At 41.0% G+C, this 19,683-nt stretch overlaps 1 protein-coding gene across 1 annotated transcript in view; it reads right to left on the reverse strand.

Annotated features, from left to right (window-relative positions):
• Positions 1-19,683, reverse strand: part of SLCO4C1 (solute carrier organic anion transporter family member 4C1) — a 94,511-nt gene that overhangs the window by 38,319 nt on the left and 36,509 nt on the right. The window contains exons 3-5 of the mRNA XM_074954011.1: positions 11,524-11,715; positions 1,673-1,769; positions 300-421 (exon numbers count right to left, since the gene is read on the reverse strand). Coding sequence (XP_074810112.1) covers positions 300-421; positions 1,673-1,769; positions 11,524-11,715 — 411 coding nt within the window. The remainder of the gene's footprint in view (positions 1-299; positions 422-1,672; positions 1,770-11,523; positions 11,716-19,683) is intronic.

Genomic DNA, 19,683 nt, shown 5'->3' on the forward strand with positions numbered 1-19,683 from the left:
AGTTATATGGACTTGAGCCGTTAGGGCACACTACCCTGACCAAGGGGTGATTGTGTGGAGGGGGGCCATGAGGCTGCATCGGGCCACCCACAGAGAGGTGAGCATGTGCATTTGGTCATGGCAAGGTTCTGACACTCCATCCCACCCCTGCCACAAAGGGGCGGTGCAGTGCCAGGTCTGCCACTGTCACACAGTAAGCCAAGTGAGTGGAACAGAACCTCAGAGTGCCCATTCCCACTCCACTGATCTAGCCACAAGCTCATCTCCCTCCTAATAGTTGGTTGATAATTAACACTTACCTGGTAAGTGCTTTGGAAAACACGAAAAAGGTACTATCAGAAGCCATGTTGCAAAACAGCACAAGAGAAATGCTATCCACCAAGCCCCAAGCCACCGTGGGTCATCTGAATCAATCTCTGTGCTAGAAAAGATATTTGGAAAATGCAGATTTAATAATGACAAACATCTTACTAGTCACACAGAATATTGCCCCAAATTATTGTGGCTTTAAAAGCTATGCACTCAGTTTCTCCCATGGCATTAGGAGAGAGCCTCCAAATACTAGGTGTTTCCTCATTCTTTTCTAGACCTATTAAATTCAATTTTACTTTTTTGTATAACAAAGCACTCAGCACATTATAAATATAATCAAGTCAAAATGGAGACCCTTGAACCAGAATGTACTGGACTGACTAATAAGGGAGCAATGAAAAAATCAGGTCTTTGTAAGGTGCAATGTCACCACCACATCACTGATCACTAAATATATGTTAATACTAGTCAAAACAATTATGAATATCTTTACCATCAGTGGATTTTTACACAAGGCAAATGTGAATTAGATACTAGTCCCATCACATTGAAGTTGCAGAACTGAAGTCACAAAGTCAGGAAAATGCAAAAGCAAACAGCAACTATAACTCAGCCAAATCAGGATTGTAGGAATTGCTATATTGGATCAGTTCAATGATCATCTAGTCCTGTATCCTACTGCATTTCAGTAACAGATTCTTCAAAGAAATCCCCCCTGTAATGGAAAATTATGCAATGACATGCCCGTGGGAGAGGTTTCTTCCTAATCCCAAGAAGTTAGTCGTTTATGTCCTAAATCATTGAGAAATGATAACCCATACAGATTTTTTATTGTATCTAATGTTACTGTGGAAATCCTGCAACATAACCCCTGAAATGAAAGATCCCATTCCTCCTATTACCACTAAAGGAAGTCTCTGGACAGAAACTGTTCATGTGCTGAGAAGGCAGGTTTGGGCTTATTTTAAGGTTGATAAACAAAAGAAGTAGTAACCACCATCTCCAAAAGCTGGAACTAAACTCATGCTCCTGATTATGAAGGAGTAACTTTTCCTTGCAGAAAAGGTTAGAGTTTAGGTCTCTTTTCTTGGAAGTTCTCAGGGAAGACTAGATTATTGCCTAACAGGTCAGAGGGTTTCTCAAAAAAGTCCACAAAAACAACAACCTTTATGTTCTCTGAAAGAAAGAGCTATTATATGGAGTGGAGCTGAGCTATTTCCCTCCTCATGGCAAAATCCATAACCCTCAACAAAGCCATAGGAAGTACCCAAATATTTTAGTAGATTACCATTAGGAACAAGGGATCAATAAAAATAGCACACTGTTGGTTGAACAGAAGAAAACAAGAACACTGTCTTGCCTTGTTTGAAGAGGGACATCAATATAGATATTAAGCAGCTGCCCTCCCAATACATAGCCGAGGGCAGGACCCAGCAATGACATGGCATAGCCAATTCCTAAAGGGAAATAAAAAGAAGAAATGTGTTTCATTTCATGTCTCAGCAGAACATACAGTTCTAAAATGTAAGGTTAAAGAAAAAATTAAGCCTGTTTCAGATAACAGTAAAGGTTCATATAAACAATAAAATACAAAGACTCCATGGCATTTGCAGGGGAAGGAAAAATTACATTTATACTTTCAGTGTAATGATTTATGCAAGATTTTTAGAAACCAAAATATACATTTGTTAATTATATTAAATATATTAGTCACAAGACAAGGTGGGTGAAGTAATAGTTTTTATTGGATCAACTTCTGGGTATTTGAGTGGCCCATTCCATGATGCAATCTACTTCTCTATAGTGTCCTTGTCTGGTGAAGGTGGTTTTAAGTGTGTTAAGGTGTATATCCCAGACTTTCTCCTCAGAGCATATTCTGTGCTTGGGTGTAGATAAAAAATATTTTTGTGTTTGGGGTGGTTATTAGATCAATGAAGGTAGGCGTGGTGACCTGTGGGATAATTGTATATGATGGTCAGTAGGGTTCACTGTTGAAGCTGATTTTAGTGTCCAGGAAGCTGATGCTAGTGTGGGAGTATTCTAGAGAAAGTTTGTTGAATGGATGGTGGTAGTTGAAGTTGGTGGAAATCTATGGGAGATTTTAAACCGTCTGTGCAGAGGATAAAAATCATTGATATATCTCAGGTACATGACTGGTTTCATGGTGCACTTATCCAGAAACTCTTCTTGAAGTTCGTCCTTGAAGAAGTTGGCATATTGGGGAGCCATCCTGCACCCATGGCTATTCCCATGGTTTGGGTAAAGTGTCAGTTAGTGAATGTAAAACTGTTAGGGGTGAGGATGAAATGTATGAGTTTGGTAATGTTTGAGGTAGAAATCTGAGGGTTGTCCATTGTCTTGTAAATATTTGAGCCAGGCAGCTATGCCATCATTGTGAGACATGCTGGTGTAAAGGGAAGTGGCATCCATGCTGGCGAGGATGGTGTTCTGAGGGAGGCTGTTAATATTGCAGTTTGTGGAGGAAGACAGTTGTGTCCTGGAGGAAACTGGCCCTTGTGTGATGATTAGTTTGAGGATGGTTTCTATGAGTCCCAATATTCCTTTAGTAAGGGTATGTCTACACTACGAAATTAAGTCGAATTTATAGAAGTCGGTTTTTTAGAAATTGTTTTTATATATTCGAGTGTGTGTCCCCACAGAAAATGCTCTCAGTACATAAGTGCATTAACTCGGCGGAGTGCTTCCACAGTACTGAGGCAAACGTCGACCTCCAGAGTGTTGCACTGTGGGTAGCTATCCCACAGTTCCCACAGTCTCCGGAAATGAGATTCAAAAGTTTGCGGTTCTTTTCCTGTCTACCTGGCCAGTGCATCTGAGTTGAGAGCGCTGTCCAGAGCGGTCACAATGGAGCATTCTGGGATAGCTCCCGGAGGCCAGTACCGTCGAATTGTGTCCACAGTACCCCAAATTGGACCTGGCAAGGCCGATTTAAGCGCTAATCCACTTGTCAGGGGTGGAGTAAGGAAATTGATTTTAAGAGCCCTTGAAGTCGAAAAAAAGGGCTTTATCGTGTGGATGGGTGCAGGTTTACATCGATTTAACGCTGCTAAATTCGACCTAAAGTCCTAGTGTAGACCAGGGCTTAGAGTGCTGTGGCCAGATAGGATGGGTCTGCCTGGGTTCCCTTGTTTTTGCATGCTGGGAAGCATATAGAAGGTCCCTGGGTTGGGTCGTGGGAGATGAGTTTGTATAGTTTCTCCAAGTTGTTTGGGGAAGGAGTTGATATCCTTAAATTCCTGGGTAAATTGTGATGTTGGAGTCATCTTTCTGTTCTTTACAGTTGGTGGTATGGAAGAGTAATCTTTTGGCCTCATTAATGTAGTAGTCATGGTTGAGGACTACAATGAGACCCCCCACTGTAACTTAGGGCTTGGTTACACTTGCACGTTATACCGCAATAAAGCCGCCCAGAGCGCTCTACCTCACTCCCAGTCCACACTGGCAGGGCACGTAGAGCGCTCTGACTCCCTGGCTAGAGCGCTGCTGGTACTCCACCTCTCCAAGAGGGATAACGTTTGCTGCATATTGGGTGAGACGCTGCAGCATCAGTGTGAATGAGGAGTTACATTATAGCGCTCTGACCTCCGGAAACTTCCCATAATCCCCTTAAATCAAGTGGCCTCTCTTCTCATTGCTGTGAAATCGGCAGGAATGAGGAAGTGCCCTTCCAAAGGTCTGTTTCAGACAGCGGGCTGCTTATCTGGTCCCAGAAAAAACAGTTACTGTTTGCTTTGAGTGAGAGTTGGGGGGAGGAAGGGGTCTGAACTTACAAGACAGCACGCTGACACTCAGCACCCCAAAAATCCACTCTCCCCCCACATACACACAACACTCCACCCCACCCACTCCCCATTTGAAAAGCATGTTGCAGCCACTTGAACGCTGGGATAGCTGCCCATAATGCACTGCTGCCAATGCAGCTGCAAGTGCTGCAAATGTGGCCATGCCACTGCGCAGTCAGCTGTCAGTGTGGACAGATTGCAGCGCTGTACAAAGGCTGGTTTAACCCAAAGTGCTCTACATCTGTAAGCATAGTCATACCCTTACTAACTTTCTCTTTTTGTTCTATGACTGCAGGGGTGTTAATGGGCCATTCTACCTCGAATTGTCCCTTACAATATGTGCTAGCTATCTATGCTAAACAATCTGTTATACCTTGCATTTTGCTGTGATGCTCAAAGTACCTTTTCCAGACCTGAAGAAGAGCTCTGTGTGCCTCGAAAGTTTCTCTCTCACCAACAGAAGCTGATCCAGTAAAAGATATTTCTTCATCCACCTTGTCTCTCTAAAATCCTGGGACCGATACAGCTACAACTACACTGCATGCACCTATTATTTAAGGCTTTCTTCTTCCTCAAAAGAGTTTCAAATCTGTAAAAGTAGGTTTGCCTTTACACAACACCAGATTTATATTACCGCATGCATTTTTGCCTACAAAGAGATGTGTTACAGGGAATAGAAAGCTTGCATCCCAACTGTGTGAAAGAATTACACAGCAAATAGCTAAGTGTTTGAATTATATGGCCACTTCTCTCTGTGTGTTTCAAAGCACTTGAACCTTGCCATGCTAGGTAGCATGTCTACTATTTTTAGCCTTAAACATAAATGTGTTAAAGTAAAAAATACCAATCTGTTTGAGTGCTTAAATTATTGAGAGAACATGTAGCCTGGAAATTCTAAATAAAAGCATTATAGAAGTAAAACAAAGTACTTTTTTAAAACTACCATGACCAGAAGTCAGGTGTCTGTGTTAGCAGCTCTGTCAGCAGTAATATCCCAAACATTTGAAGCAGAGTAAAGACTACAGCTCCCTGTTTCCTTTAGATCTGATTGATTCAAGAGCAATGGCACTGTATGTTTTCAACACATCTTGCAAAGTCATTGGAGGGGGAGGAGGCAGGGGCAGGGGTAACTAGTTTCACTGAAGACAGCTCTTTTGTCCACCCAGAGAAGCAATACAGATGGTTCTTTCCCTGCAAAGCTAGAGAGGAGAAGAACCAGCTTTCTTGATTTTGCCTTAGGGCATGTCTATACTGTAAAGAGATGCTTTCTTAACTCAGGTTAGCTAACCCATGTTGGTCAACTTGATTAAAATAGCAGTGAAGACACGACAATTCTTTTAACTTGTGTCAGCAGCTTGAGTTCATCCCTATATACTTTAACTTGAGCTGTTATGTCTCCAAGTTACTATGTCTTCACTGGTTTCAGAGTAACAGCCGTGTTAGTCTGTATTCACAAAAAGAAAAGGAGTACTTATGGCACAAGTACTCCTTTTCTTTGTCTTCACTGCTATTTTACCCAAGTTAGCTAACCTGAGTTAACACACTTTTTCCTCTACTCAGTATAAGCATACCCTTAGGTTTTTTTAGGCCTAATAGCCACAATATCAGAGTATCATAGGCACAGGAGTACAGAGACAGACACTAACATTCAACCAGATATTCATGACTGATTACGCAGAAAGGACTTTTGCTAAAATCTGTATAATTTTTTCCATTTTGCTGCATCAGTGATCTGGCCCAGCTGTGCAACTTCCCTGTAGGCTGAAATTTCTGGATTGAATTTGTTAGGGATACGATTGGGTTTCTTAACTATTCAACACTATCTGAGTATCCCCTTAGATTCCAAGGGTGAAATATTGGCCCTACTGAAGTCAGCTGCAAAACTTGCATTGACTTCAGTTGGGCCAGGATGTCTCCCCAATTTGGTAGGACCCTTAGGTCCAGGAGACTTAGGATAAAATTTTAAGGACCAATGATCATGAATGGGAACTCTCTCTAAACTCTGAGCATGTGGGGTGGGGAGTTTTACTTGCCTAACTGCTGGACTACATCCTAAAATGTCAGCGGAAATCAAGTTACTTTCCTTTTCATACCAGATTGAACTTTGGTTTTGCTGGTTTGGTATGCACTTAATGTGCAAATGGAAAGGAAGAATGTAACTGAACTCTTAAAATAAATTTGGTAAATACCTAAAAAAATCACACTTGAGTGCCCTGCATTTTTTGTGCCAAACAAAAGTTTAACTAAAAACAGGTGCCTTAATTCAAAAACACAATGTAAAACATACTCTAAATCTGTCAAGAATAGCAAAAATATCCTGCAGGCATCCTGTAATAAACTAATGCATCCCTGTGTAGAGTAATAAATTATCAGCTCAAACGTGGAAGGATTAACCTAGTTACTAAGCCATCTGTTACATTTCCCTTCTAGTTTTGTTGTGCTAAAATAGGCTGCTTTTTAAGATGACGCTACCTTTTTTCTTCTACAAGTCCAGATGTTAATCTGAAGTCTTCTAGACCCATGTCACCAACTCTTCACACACTGGCACTTTAGATTTGGTTTTAGAGCTAGCGATGAGATTTAACAAGCAGGTACATTTTGTTTTGATTTCAAAATAAACTCTCAGGAATATTTTTGCAACACTTTCCTGCCCTACAGAGATTTGTTAAATATTCTAGTGTAGGTCACATTTTTTCCCCCTTAATCACATGAGCAGCCCAATAGACTTTAACAGGTCTGACAAAAAATAGACAGGATTAGAGTACTCACTCTATTGAATAATTATGTAATCATCAACAATTAACAACTTTCACTCTAAAGTTCAAGGTACAGTACAAGTTTAATTGACTGATTAGTTTTGAGGAAATCAAGTAATTTTCAAAGGCTTGCCTAGAGCCAGTGGAATAAGGGTTACAGATTTAAGTATTCTGGATGGAAGTTTGGAGACAGAACTGAAACCTTAATTAAATCTAATTACAGAGTTAGTTACATGAACTGTCCTGTAGCAGATTAAGAGAACCTTGGGCAATTTTTCAACACAATTAATATACTGCTTTTTAACCTGAGGGGAAAAAATGATTGCTGAATGCACAGGTAAAATATGGTGAATGAAGGAATTCTTTGGGCAAGTGTGGAGGAAGGCTTGAGCCAGTGTGAAGTAGAGAGAAAATATGTGAGTTGCCTTGTCAAAGTACAGTCTGGAGCAGAGGTAGTCTCTTGATGACAATAAGCTACTGAGGGGACACCAACACCCACAGAATCACCCCTCACCATGGCACCACAACCCTAATCCCAGCATGATGCAGAGGGAAAATGTGTCTGGACAGTGAGCCTACCCTGAAGCAGCAGCTCCTGTTCCACAGGGCTGGTCCCAGATCCCTGCTCTGGGCATTGCAACCCTGTATATGGGGTAATAGCGCCACTCAGGTTTGGTCCAGCCCACCCCTCCAGCATGATGAAATGGTGGCTGGGCCAAATTGAGCAAGTGGCATTACAGCCTTGTGTACAGGTCATAGCACCACACAGGTTTCGCCTGGCCATTCCTCATTCATAACAGGGGGGAAGTCAAGCTAATCCTGAGTGGTGCTACAATTCAGTGCACCAGGTTGCAACACCCAGAGCAGGGAGCTGGGCCCAGCCCCAGGGGACAGGAGCCACTGCAGCGTGAGTGCAGGGCACTCTCGCTCTCCAGTCTCCTTCCCTACCCAAGGCTTCAATTCCATACTGGGCTGAGAAAAGTGCATGCTTGCTCCCTTGGTTTCCCATAGGTGCAGCTGAAACCACAAACCCATGCTAAAGCTGCCCTTGATCTGGAGAGAGACTAAAACCAGTAGCTGCATAAGAAATTCTATACAGAACACTAGACAGAGAGTTAAAAGGGAGGATGGTGAATACTGAAAGTCTGCATAAACAATCTTTGTTCTATGCCTGAAGTAAAGGCCTGCTCTGCTGTAATCCCCATATAGAACCTTCACCTGAACATAACATTCTACAATTGTTTATTCAGGTGAAGCAATCCTTCCCACACTGACCAAATACTCACAGGGGAACATAATACAGCCATTAAACAATACAGTAAGAAGTGGCTGCTGAATTAACAGTTTTAGCTCCTGACTTTTATTTGAGAGCAGATGCCAACTTTAGCTAAAGATAGTTTAAACTTAAGCAGTTTAATACAATGTTAAAACCTCAGTTTCTCATCTCATCAAGTTGGTTACATATGAAAATAAAAGGAGTACTTGTGGCACCTTAGACTAACCAATTTATTTGAGCATAAGCTTTTGTGAGCTACAGCTCACTTCATCGGATGCATACTGTGGAAAATACAGATGTTTTTATACACACAAACCATGAAGAAAAGGGTGTTTATCACTACAAAAGGTTTTCTCTCCCCCCACCCTACTCTCCTCCTGTTAATAGGACAGCTGCTTCTGCTGGGCTATCTCGGGGCCTCTCCTTCTGCCCCTCTACCCCACGAACACGATATAGTTCTGTGGTGACCTAGAATCCTCTTTTCGACATCTCCGACTCAAGGAATATTTCCAACACACCTCTGAACAACATACTAATCCACAGACCTCCCTACCAACACTACAAAAAGAAGGATTCTGGGTGGACTCCTCCTGAAGGTCGAAACAACAGACTGGACTTCTACATAGAGTGCTTCCGCCGACGTGCACGGGCTGAAATTGTGGAAAAGCAGCATCACTTGCCCCATAACCTCAGCCGTGCAGAACACAATGCCATCCACAGCCTCAGAAACAACTCTGACATCATAATCAAAAAGGCTGACAAAGGAGGTGCTGTTGTTCATATTCCGACCTATTCATGACGACAAGAGGCTGCTCTGCAGCTCTCCAACACCACTTTCTACAAGCCATTACCCTCTGATCCCACTGAGAGTTACCAAAAGAAATTACAGCATTTGCTCAAGAAACTCCCTGAAAAAGCACAAGAACAAATCCGCACAGACACCCCTGGAACCCCAACCTGGGATATTCTATCTGCTACCCAAGATCCATAAACCTGGGAATCCTGGGTGCCCCATCATCTCAGGCATTGGCACCCTGACAGCAGGATTGTCTGGCTACATAGACTCCCTCCTCAGGCCCTACGCTACCGGCACTCCCAGCTATCTTCGAGACACCACTGACTTCCTGAGGAAACTACAATCCATCAGTGATCTTCCTGATGATTATGAATGTAGAAGCCCTCTACACCAACATTCCACACAAAGATGGACTACAAGCCACCAAGAACACTATCCCCAATAATGTCACTGCTAACCTGGTGACTGAACTTTGACTTTGTCCTTACCCATAACTATTTTACATTTGGGGACAATGTATACCTTCAAATCAGCGGCACTGCTATGGGTACCCGCATGGCCCCACAGTATGCCAACATTTCTATGGCTGACTTAGAACAATGCTTCCTCAGCTCTCATCCCCTAACGCCCTTACTGTACTTACGCTAAGTTGATATCTTCATCTGGACCCATGGAAAAGAAGCCCTTGAGGAATTCCACCATGATTTCAACAATTTCCATCCCACCATCAACCTCAGCCTGGTCCAGTCCACACAAGAGATCCACTTCCTGGACACTACAGTGCTAATAAGCGATGGTCACATAACCACCACCCTATACCAGAAACCTACTGACCGCTATTCCTACCTACATGCCTCCAGCTTTCACCCTGACCACACCACACAATCCATCATCTACAGCCAAGCTCTGCAATACAACCGCATTTGCTCCAACCCCTCAGACAGACAAACACCTACAAGATCTCTATCCAGCATTCTTACAACTACAATACCCACCTGCTGAAGTGAAGAAACTGATTGATTGACAGAGCCAGAAGAGTTCCCAGAAGTCGCCTACTACAGGACAGGCCTAACAAAGAAAATAACAGAACGCCACTAGCCGTCACCTTCAGCCCCCAACTAAAACCCCTCCAACGCATTATCAGGGATCTACAACCTATCCTGAAGGATGACCCAACACTCTCTCAAATCTTGGGAGACAGGCCAGTCCTTGCCTACAGACAGCCTCCCAACCTGAAGCAAATACTCACCAGCAACCACATACCACACAACAGAACCACTAACCCAGGACCTATCCTTGCAACAAGGCCCGTTGCCAACTATGTCCACATCTATTCAGGGGACACCATCACAGGGCCTAATAACATCAGCCACACTATCAGAGGCTCGTTCACCTGCACATCCACCAATGTGATATATGCCATCATGTGCCAGCAATGCCCCTCTGCCATGTACACTGGGCAAACTGGACAGTCTCTACATAAAAGAATAAATGGACGCAAATCAGATGTCAAGAATTATAACATTCACAAACCAGTCAGAACACTTCAATCTCTCTGGTCACTCGATTTCTGATCTCAAGGTGACTATCCTTCAACAAAAAAAACTTCAAAAACAGACTCCAAAGAGAGACTGCTGAATTGGAATTATTTGCAAATTGGATACAATTAACTTAGGCTTGAATAGAGACTGGGAATGGTTGATTCATTATAAAAAGTAACCTATTTCCCCTTGTTTGTTCCTTCCTCCCCCCCCCCCCCCCCACTGTTCCTCAAACGTTCTTGTTAAACCCTGGATTTGTGCTGGAAATGGCCCACCTTGATTATCATACACACTGTAAGGAGAGTGATCACTTTAGATAAGCTATTACCAGCAGGAGAGTAGGGTGGGGGGAGAGAACCTTTTGTAGTGATAAACACCCATTTTTTCATGGTTTGTGTGTATAAAAACATCTTCTGTGTTTTCCACAGTATGCATCCGATGAAGTGAGCTGTAGCTCACGAAAGCTTATGCTCAAATTGGTTAGTCTCTAAGGTGCCACAAGTACTAAGGTGCCACAATTTTTGCGAATACAGACTAACACGGCTGTTACTCTGAAATATGAAAATAAGAGGTTGGGTGAAGTGTTCAAGATACTGTGGGGTTCGTCCTGATCCACCCTATTAAACGCATAAAATAGCTATTCAGCAAATTTCCATCCTGCTGAAACAAAGCATAGCCTTGTCTGTTTCCAAAACATCTACATGCCAACCATTACAGCAACCACTGCAGAAACGACTGCTATATAAAGTCATCAGCAAGCAAATCTGTTACTTCAGCTCCTTAATGAGAAGTGTTGTGTTTGCAACATTTATGATCACTTTCTACTAACAGATTTTTTAAATTACAATATTTATAAAGACAGGTTTCAGAGTAGCAGCCGTGTTAGTCTGTATTCACAAAAAGAAAAGGAGTACTTGTGGCACCTCAGACTAACAAATTTATGTATTAGTCTCTAAGGTGCCACAAATACTCATTTTCTTTATAAATATCAAAGTATTCATTCAATCTTTTGCTACCAATTTAAATTTTAAAACATTACCTATGTAGAGAGAAGATTTGTGTTTTGGGACACTATCATCAATGAAGGCGGTGCCCAAGGTGTACAGGGGAGTTCCTCCAACTCCCAGTAGCAGCTGTGCCAGGATGAAGACATAGAGGTAGTTGGAGAGTGAAGACTCTTTGGTATTGCAACTGAAGTTAGCAATGTTAGTTCCTGATAATTGACAGGTATCTAAAAAACACATTTATAGAGACATTAATAAAGTACAGTTGACTGACTCATCCTATAGCTTGTGTTTATAAAGGTGAGGAAGCACCATGTATAAAATACATTCTGTAGTTAATAGCACAGGATTACTCTGCTCCTAGTCTTCTAATTCCAGCTCTTTTAGAGTTTTCCTGTGAGACATCAGACATGTCACTGAGCATCTCTGTGCCACAATATTCCCATATGAAAAATGAGGATATTCCCCTACCAGACAAGGGAAAATTGCTCATAAAAGTGGGTGGCTTTTTAATTTTTGATTGCCCAAATACCCTGAATTAATCCTCTTGTTTAGAGGATGAGTTCTTCATGCAACAAGATATCAAACAGAATTCTCTGATACCATTGTAACTTGCAATTCTCCAAGTTAAAGAACAAAATATAGAGAAATGTATAATTTAAAACAGAGGTTATTGTTTAATCAGTGCTCCAACTGATATGGAGCAATACTGATAGGCACTAAAAGTCTTAGAAGATTGAGGAAAGGGGATAGAAAAAAAATCTCTTTTTAAAAGATTCAACCACCTTCCTCTCCTGAAAAGGGGGGGGGGGGGGGATTAGGTTTGTAAGAAAGTGTTCCTATTTAATCTGTTACACCCTAGCAATCTCCCCATGACAACAAATGTCATTGGATTTAATTCCTAGAATGAGGAAACTACATTACTGGAATTTCTCTTTTTTACACACACACACAGCAGAAGAAGGAATTGTGTTAATGCACAACTTTTTTCAGATACAAAAGTTAGCTTTTCCTTGCTTACATGCATTCTCCCCTTTTCATCCCCTCTGGGGTATTACTGCTTTTCCACAGACATCAAACAGCCTTAATCTTATTTGACAGAATAGAACAAGAGTATGTGCAGCGTTCTTTGCAAATGTCTGTATATGCACATGTGCAATCCTGAAGAGGAAAAATCCCACTCATTTGACAGAATGGCTGTACTGGGTAATTCTCAGCTATTGTAAAAAAAATGTTTTAGAACTCTTACAGTAAAGAGTGATATAAGTAGGTTATGTTTATCCACAGAATGCAGAACAAACATTCAGAATCATCCCTCCAGGAGCATGACTAAATACCAGTTTCTACAGTGGTGTTTTATAAATTAAGCCAAAGGGTGCTTTTTGACCCTACCAATGCTAGCAAAGGAGCAATGTAGCTGGCACAGTACTTCATTGACAAGCAAGCCATAAATTCAGCATCAGAAGAGAACAGAAATTATCTAGTGATCATTCAGAACCAAACACGAATTCTTGAAGAGTTGGCAGAAAAAGCTACTATGATGAAGGCTGTCATCCTTTTCCATTATAAACACCTTTCTTTAAAGAAAAAAAAAGTTTAAGGTGCCATATAAATTCACTTCAGATTGAAACTTCATACACTAGTCTGGTCAATGAGCAGTATTTTCCTACTACACTTTCCATTAAGTCAGGTGAGGCAATTTTTCAGTTTTTAGAGAATTTGTTACTAACAAACCTACACACACTTTGTACCCAATGCTCCTTTCAATTTACACTGTAGGAGGGGGGGCAGGAGCTCTTGGGGCATAGCAGGTTTCCGAGCAGAAACCCATGCAGAAGTTAACATTAATAAAAATGGCATGGGTATTACCATCCCTCTCTCCTTAGGGTAGAAGGTAGAGCGTGCAGCCATGGTGGAAGGATGTAGAGTACTCAATGGCAGTAAGGCTCTTAAGGAAGCTGCTGTAGGGGGAAGCTGCTGTAGAAAGTAAGGCAACCTCAGGGGCAGCTGGGAATAATTGGTTCTTCCCTCTTTGAAAGGACAAATCCTTGCGGTTGGAGGGAAGAACTCAGCACCAATTCCTCTAAGGGCTTGTCTACACTTACTGGGGGACCGACACATGGCGATCAATGCATTGGCAATCGATTTAGCGATTCTAGTGAAGACCCGCTAAATCGACCGCAGGTCACTCTCCCATCGACTCCTGTACTCCACCTGAATGAGAAGCACCAGGGGAGTTAACAGGAGAGCGTCTCCTGTCAACGTAGCATAGTGTGGACCCTGCGGTAAATAGATCTAAATACATCAACTTCAGCTACATTATTCACGAAGCTGAAGTTGTGTAATTTTAGATTGATCTCCCCCCATAGTGTAAACCAGGCCTCAGTGAGCCTCCGTATTTTAAGTTAGTGTAGTATTTTTGAACAGGAGCAGAGTATTAGAAACCTTTTTAGCCCTTTTAGTTAACCCAAAATAACCCAGGTTTTTAGCAATAGATCTTGTGTTCTTTACCATGAAAAAAGATCTTTTGGCATTTGAAAAGATATTAGAAACAGCACATGAATACAATTCAATACTTTTCAAAGCCTTTTTTATGAAAGTGTATGTAGTTTTTCTATCTAAAGTCCAACTGACTTCAGGCTAACTTTGTAAGTATTCATTTTGTCTAAATGTGTCAAACTTTATTCTATAGTACATGAAGTGTTTTTATGGGGGGATACATTGTAAAGATTTTACTTTTACAGTATGCATTAACAGCTCATAAGTACTGCAATATCTCCTCATATGTGATGACCCAGAAAACATTTGTAGTTGTACATTAATGCTAGATAAACACAGCAAATAGGTAAAGTTTATCTGAGTCCTAGCGAATTGAAAGATAATCTGTCACTGTTCCCTCTAAGATGTGTGCGTGGGCACACAGATCCTAAACACTGCACACATGTCGAAATACCACGTGCACAAAAATTTGCACAGAAGAAATTTTTGGGGCGCACAGCCTGTCAAAAATTAGAGGGAACACTGATCTCAGTAGTATGCAAACTGAATTATTTTTTATATATGGACAGCAGATCGTGTCTGGCATTATTCAAGACCAATAATCAAGAGTCCTTGACTAAGAGCAAGCTAATAATCTATGAGACAGACTTAAGAGACACAAGATGTCCTCTGAGATCCAAAAAAAACAAACTACCTAAGATACTTACATTAAAAAAAAAAAATCCTCCTTTCCCCACCTCCACCATCCATGTGTGAATGTCATGGGGAAGTAAGTTTTTATGGAAGACTAATGGAAAAAAATGGGGCCTGAGACAAACTAGATCATTCCACACACAGAGGCAATATAGGAGAAAACCAAATAGACAGGAGTGGGCAAAGGACACAAAGGGATGTTGGAAACTGGCATCATTGTTGTATATAGTTATCAAAAAAGTAAATTAAACACGAAAGAGGATACTAAAATCATTAAATTTAGATTTTTTTGAAGGCACATTAAAGTGCACAATACATATAGCTGTGCACAAGAGATAAATGAAAGACACCAGATCATATGCAGTTTCCCATTACATGTACATAAATTTTGGCCAAAAAAAGTTAAACAGAGCTTTTATTACACCATGAACTAGCATTAGGAAACAAGTTCTCCCCTTTCGAAGATTCACATGCCTAAAGTTCCTAGCACCAGAATAGTTCTATGTGAACAGGGCAAAGGAATGTACACCACAGTCTGTTCTTTGCTTTCTTTACTTTTGGGAGAACTGTCTATGTAGTCAGTTCAGCCAAAACCCAGCCAAACAGGGATATCTAAATGTAATTTTCTGTCTTAAAAAGTACATTGTTCTGTTTATCCATTACAGATGCTGTTTTGTGGTCAATTCTTTAAAGAACATCATCATAAGCTGTAAGAACAATTTCCATTTGAATACCCAGGATTCCAATAGCTTAAGCAATATATACATTTCACTACTTGGTAATGCACAATCATTGTCTTTAAATATATCCAATTAACTATTGCAATCAAAATATTTAATCTATCAATAAAACCTACACTGATATTTATTAAAACATTTACAAAAGGGGAGCCAAGGTCCTGGGGTTTTTTAGGAAAATATTTTGATTACTCTGCTTATATAAAAAACTGCATTTTTATTTGCAACCATCTGCCATACAATGACACACTTTATTTATGGGATACTGCTAAAAAAAAAATTTAGTTTTGTGCCTAGCAGGTCCTGAAAATTCACCCAAATGAACATCGAGATGTTCACTGTAGTTATTGGGTTTTAAATAAATTTACCCTCAAGTCACTTTTTTTAATGGAACTATTTTACAGAATTTGCAGCTTTTTTAATATCTTAAGGCACATTAATCATTTGCATGGGTGACTAACTCCTACATTTATTTCACACAATCAGGCTTTCATAATATTTAGCAATTTGACACTAAATCTAATTACATTTTCACTAACATTTGGTTTTGTTTTCTTCCTTTTTGTAAAAAACATGATTGTCAACATTGAGAGACCTAGAGAATGAAGCCCTCCCTTTCACACACAGCTTTGAGTAGGCAAAGCTAGTGCAAGCTCCTCCACAATGCTCAAAAAATAGGATTCATCCGTTTTCTAGAAAGGCAATCATGAAGCTAAGAGGGAGTTCATTCTCCTGCTTCTATGAATTTGTGGCTTTTCTAATGACACTACTGACAAGTGGAGAGGAGGCAGAAAGCAAGGGAAGGGGTTTAAATCCATGTGGTGGTAGTTTTGTTTATAATTTTAAAACCTTACCAAACTGATTTCACATAGGCCACTGAACAATCCAAAAATGAATTTTCACCCAGATCAGATTGGGAGGGACCATCAGGGGAGTTCACCTTCCTCTGAAGCACGGGACATGACATAAATGGGCCACTTGCTGGTTTCGACTAGAGTAAATGGTGGATGCTCTGTAAATTTTGTCCCAAGTAATTCTGTTCCCTTATAATATGAAAGAGCTATACAATATTTAAGGCTATGGATAGATGTTCAACCAACTACTATTCTAGGATTTGCATCCCTTTCACTATATACTTTTTTTTCTAGTGCTTAGGAGTAAAGCTCACATCTTTAAACCCATGGCCTTCAGCTTCAAATGATTCCTTAGTAGGAAGCTGATGAAGCACAGTAGGACACACAAAAGTCCATCAGCTGAGAGGATGAGTAGAGATCAGGAGATATTCAAACAGTGTGGGTGGCTTGAAGGTACTTAATGTAAACAAAATCAATAAGTATTTTGCCACTATATGACAAGGATGTAAGTTTCTTTTTCCATCTCCACCCTTGATAAGTAAAAATGCTGCAATCTAATGACATATGGTCTGTCATTGATTGTGAACTCAGTAGGAACATATCTCCTTCAGTCAGTTGGCTCTTCTGAACTTGCATGCTCCCAGGATGCTTTATCTTGACTAAAAACAGGAGTACTTTTGGCACCTTAGAGGCTAACCAATTTATTTGAGCATAAGCTTTCATGGGCTACAGCCCACTTCATCGGATGCATAGAATGGAACATATAGTAAGAAGATAGATATACATACAGAGAACATGAAAAGGTGGAAGTAGCCATACCAACTATAGGAGGCTAATTAAGTTGAGCTATTATCAGCAGGAGAAAACTTTTGTAGTGATCAAGATGGCCCATTTAGACAGTTGACAAGAAGGTGTGAGGATACTTAACGTGGGGAAATAGATTCAATATGTGTAATGACTCAGACACTCCCAGTCTCTATTCAAACCAAGTTAATGGTATCGAGTTAGCATATTAATTCAAGCTCAGCAGTTTCTCATTGGTCTAGGCTGAGGCATCCCACCATCAACCTCAGCCTAGACCAATCCACACAAGCGGTCCATTTCCTGGACACTACTGTGCTAATAAGCGATGGTCACATAAACACCACTCTACACCAGAAACCTACTGACTGCTATACTTACCTAGATTCATAGATCTGTAGGTCAGAAGGGACCATTATGATCATCTAGTCTGACCTCCTGCACAACGCAGGCCACAGAATTTCACCCACCCACTCCTGCAAAAAACCTCACACCTATATCTGTGCTATTGAAGTCCTCAAATCGTAGTTTAAAGACTTCAAGGAGCAGAGAATCCTCCAGCAAGTGACCCATGCCCCGTGCTACAGAGGAAGGCAAAAAACCTCCAGGGCCTCTTCCAATCTGTCCTGGAGGAAAATTCCTTCCCAACCCCAAATATGGCGATCAGCTAAACCCTGAGCATATGGGCAAGATTCATCAGCCAGATACTACAGAAAATTCTTTCCTGGGTAACTCGGATCCCACCCCATCTAATATCCCATCACAGGCCATTGGGCCTATTTGCCATAAATATTTAATTACCAAAACCATGTTATCCCATCATACCATCTCCTCCATAAACTTATCGAGTTTCATCTTAAAGCCAGATAGATCTTTTGCCCCCCACTGCTTCCCTTGGAAGGCTATTCCAAAACTTCACTCCTCTGATGGTTAGAAACCTTCGTCTAATTTCTAGTCTAAATTTCCTGGTGGCCAGTTTATATCCATTTGTTCTTGTGTCCACATTGGTACTGAGCTTAAATAATTCCTCTCCCTCTCTGGTATTTATCCCTCTGATATATTTAGAGAGCAATCATATCTCCCCTCAACCTTCTTTTAGTTAGGCTAAACAAACCACACTCCTTGAGTCTCCTTTCATAAGACAAGTTTTCCATTCCTCAGATCATCCTAGTAGCCCTTCTCTGTACCTGTTCCATCCTTCTTAAACATGGGAGACCAGAACTGCACACGGTATTCCAGGTGAGGTCTCACCAGTGCCTTGTATAACAGTACTAAAACCTCCTTATCCCTACTGGAAATACCTCTCCTGATGCATCCCAAGACCGCATTAGCTTTTTTCACGGCCATATCACATTAGCGGCTCATAGTCATCCTATGATCAACCAATACTCCAAGGTCCTTTTCCTCCTCCGTTACTTCTAATTGATGTCCCTAGCTTATAACTAAAATTCTTATTAATCCCTGAATGCATGACCTTACACTTCTCAATTAAATTTCATCCTATTACTATTACTCCAGTTTACAAGGTCATACAGATCCTCCTGTAGGATATCCCTGTCCTTCTCTAAATTGGCAATACCTCCCAGCTTTGTATCATCCACAACCTTTATTAGCACACTCCCACTTTTTGTGCCGAGGTCAGTAATAAAAGATTGGTCCCAAAACCGATCCTTGAGGAACTCCACTGGTAACCTCCCTCCAGCCTGACAGGTCACCTTTCAGTAGGACCCGTTGTAGTCTCCCCTTTAACCAATTCCTTATCCACCTTTCAATTTTCCTATTGATCCCCATCTTATCCAATTTAACTAATAATTCCCCATGTGGCACAGTATCAAATGCCTTACTAAAATCTAGGTAAATTAGATCCACTGCGTTTCCTTTGTCTAAAAAATCTGTTTCCTTCTCAAAGAAGGAGATCAGGTTGGTTTGGCACGATCTACCTTTTGTAAAACCATGTTGTATTTTGTCCCATTTACCATGGACCTCAATGTCCTTAACTACCTTCTCCTTCAAAATTTTTTCCAAGACCTTGCATACTACAGATGTCAAACTAACAGGCCTATAATTACCTGGATCACTTTTTTCCCTTTCTTAAAAATAGGAACTATGTTAGCAATTCTCCAATCAGACAGTACAACCCCTGAGTTTACAAATTCATTAAAAATTCTTGCTAATGGGCTTGCAATTTCATGTGCCAATTCCTTTAATATTCTTGGATGAAGATTATATGGGCCCCCCGATTTAGTCCCATTAAGCTGTCTGAGTTTTGCTTCTACCTCAAATATGGTAATGTCTACCTCCATATCCCCTTCCCATTTGTCATGCTACCATTATCCCTGAGATCCTCTTTAGTCTTATTAAAGACTGAGGCAAAGTATTTGTTTAGATATTGGGCCATACCTAGATTATCCTTGACCTCCACTCCATCCTCAGTGTTTAGCAGTCCCACTTCTTCTTTCTATATGCCTCCAGCCTCCATCCAGGACACACCACATAATCCATTGTCTACAGCCAAGCTCTAAAGACTGGTTCTCAAAGCTTGTTCAGGGAAAGCCCCTAGCAAACAGGACTGGTTTGTTTACCTGTCGCGTCCACAGGTTTGGCTGATTGC

Source organism: Natator depressus, chromosome 5 (genome assembly GCF_965152275.1).
Source record: "Natator depressus isolate rNatDep1 chromosome 5, rNatDep2.hap1, whole genome shotgun sequence".
In the NCBI taxonomy this organism is placed as follows: domain Eukaryota; kingdom Metazoa; phylum Chordata; order Testudines; family Cheloniidae; genus Natator; species Natator depressus.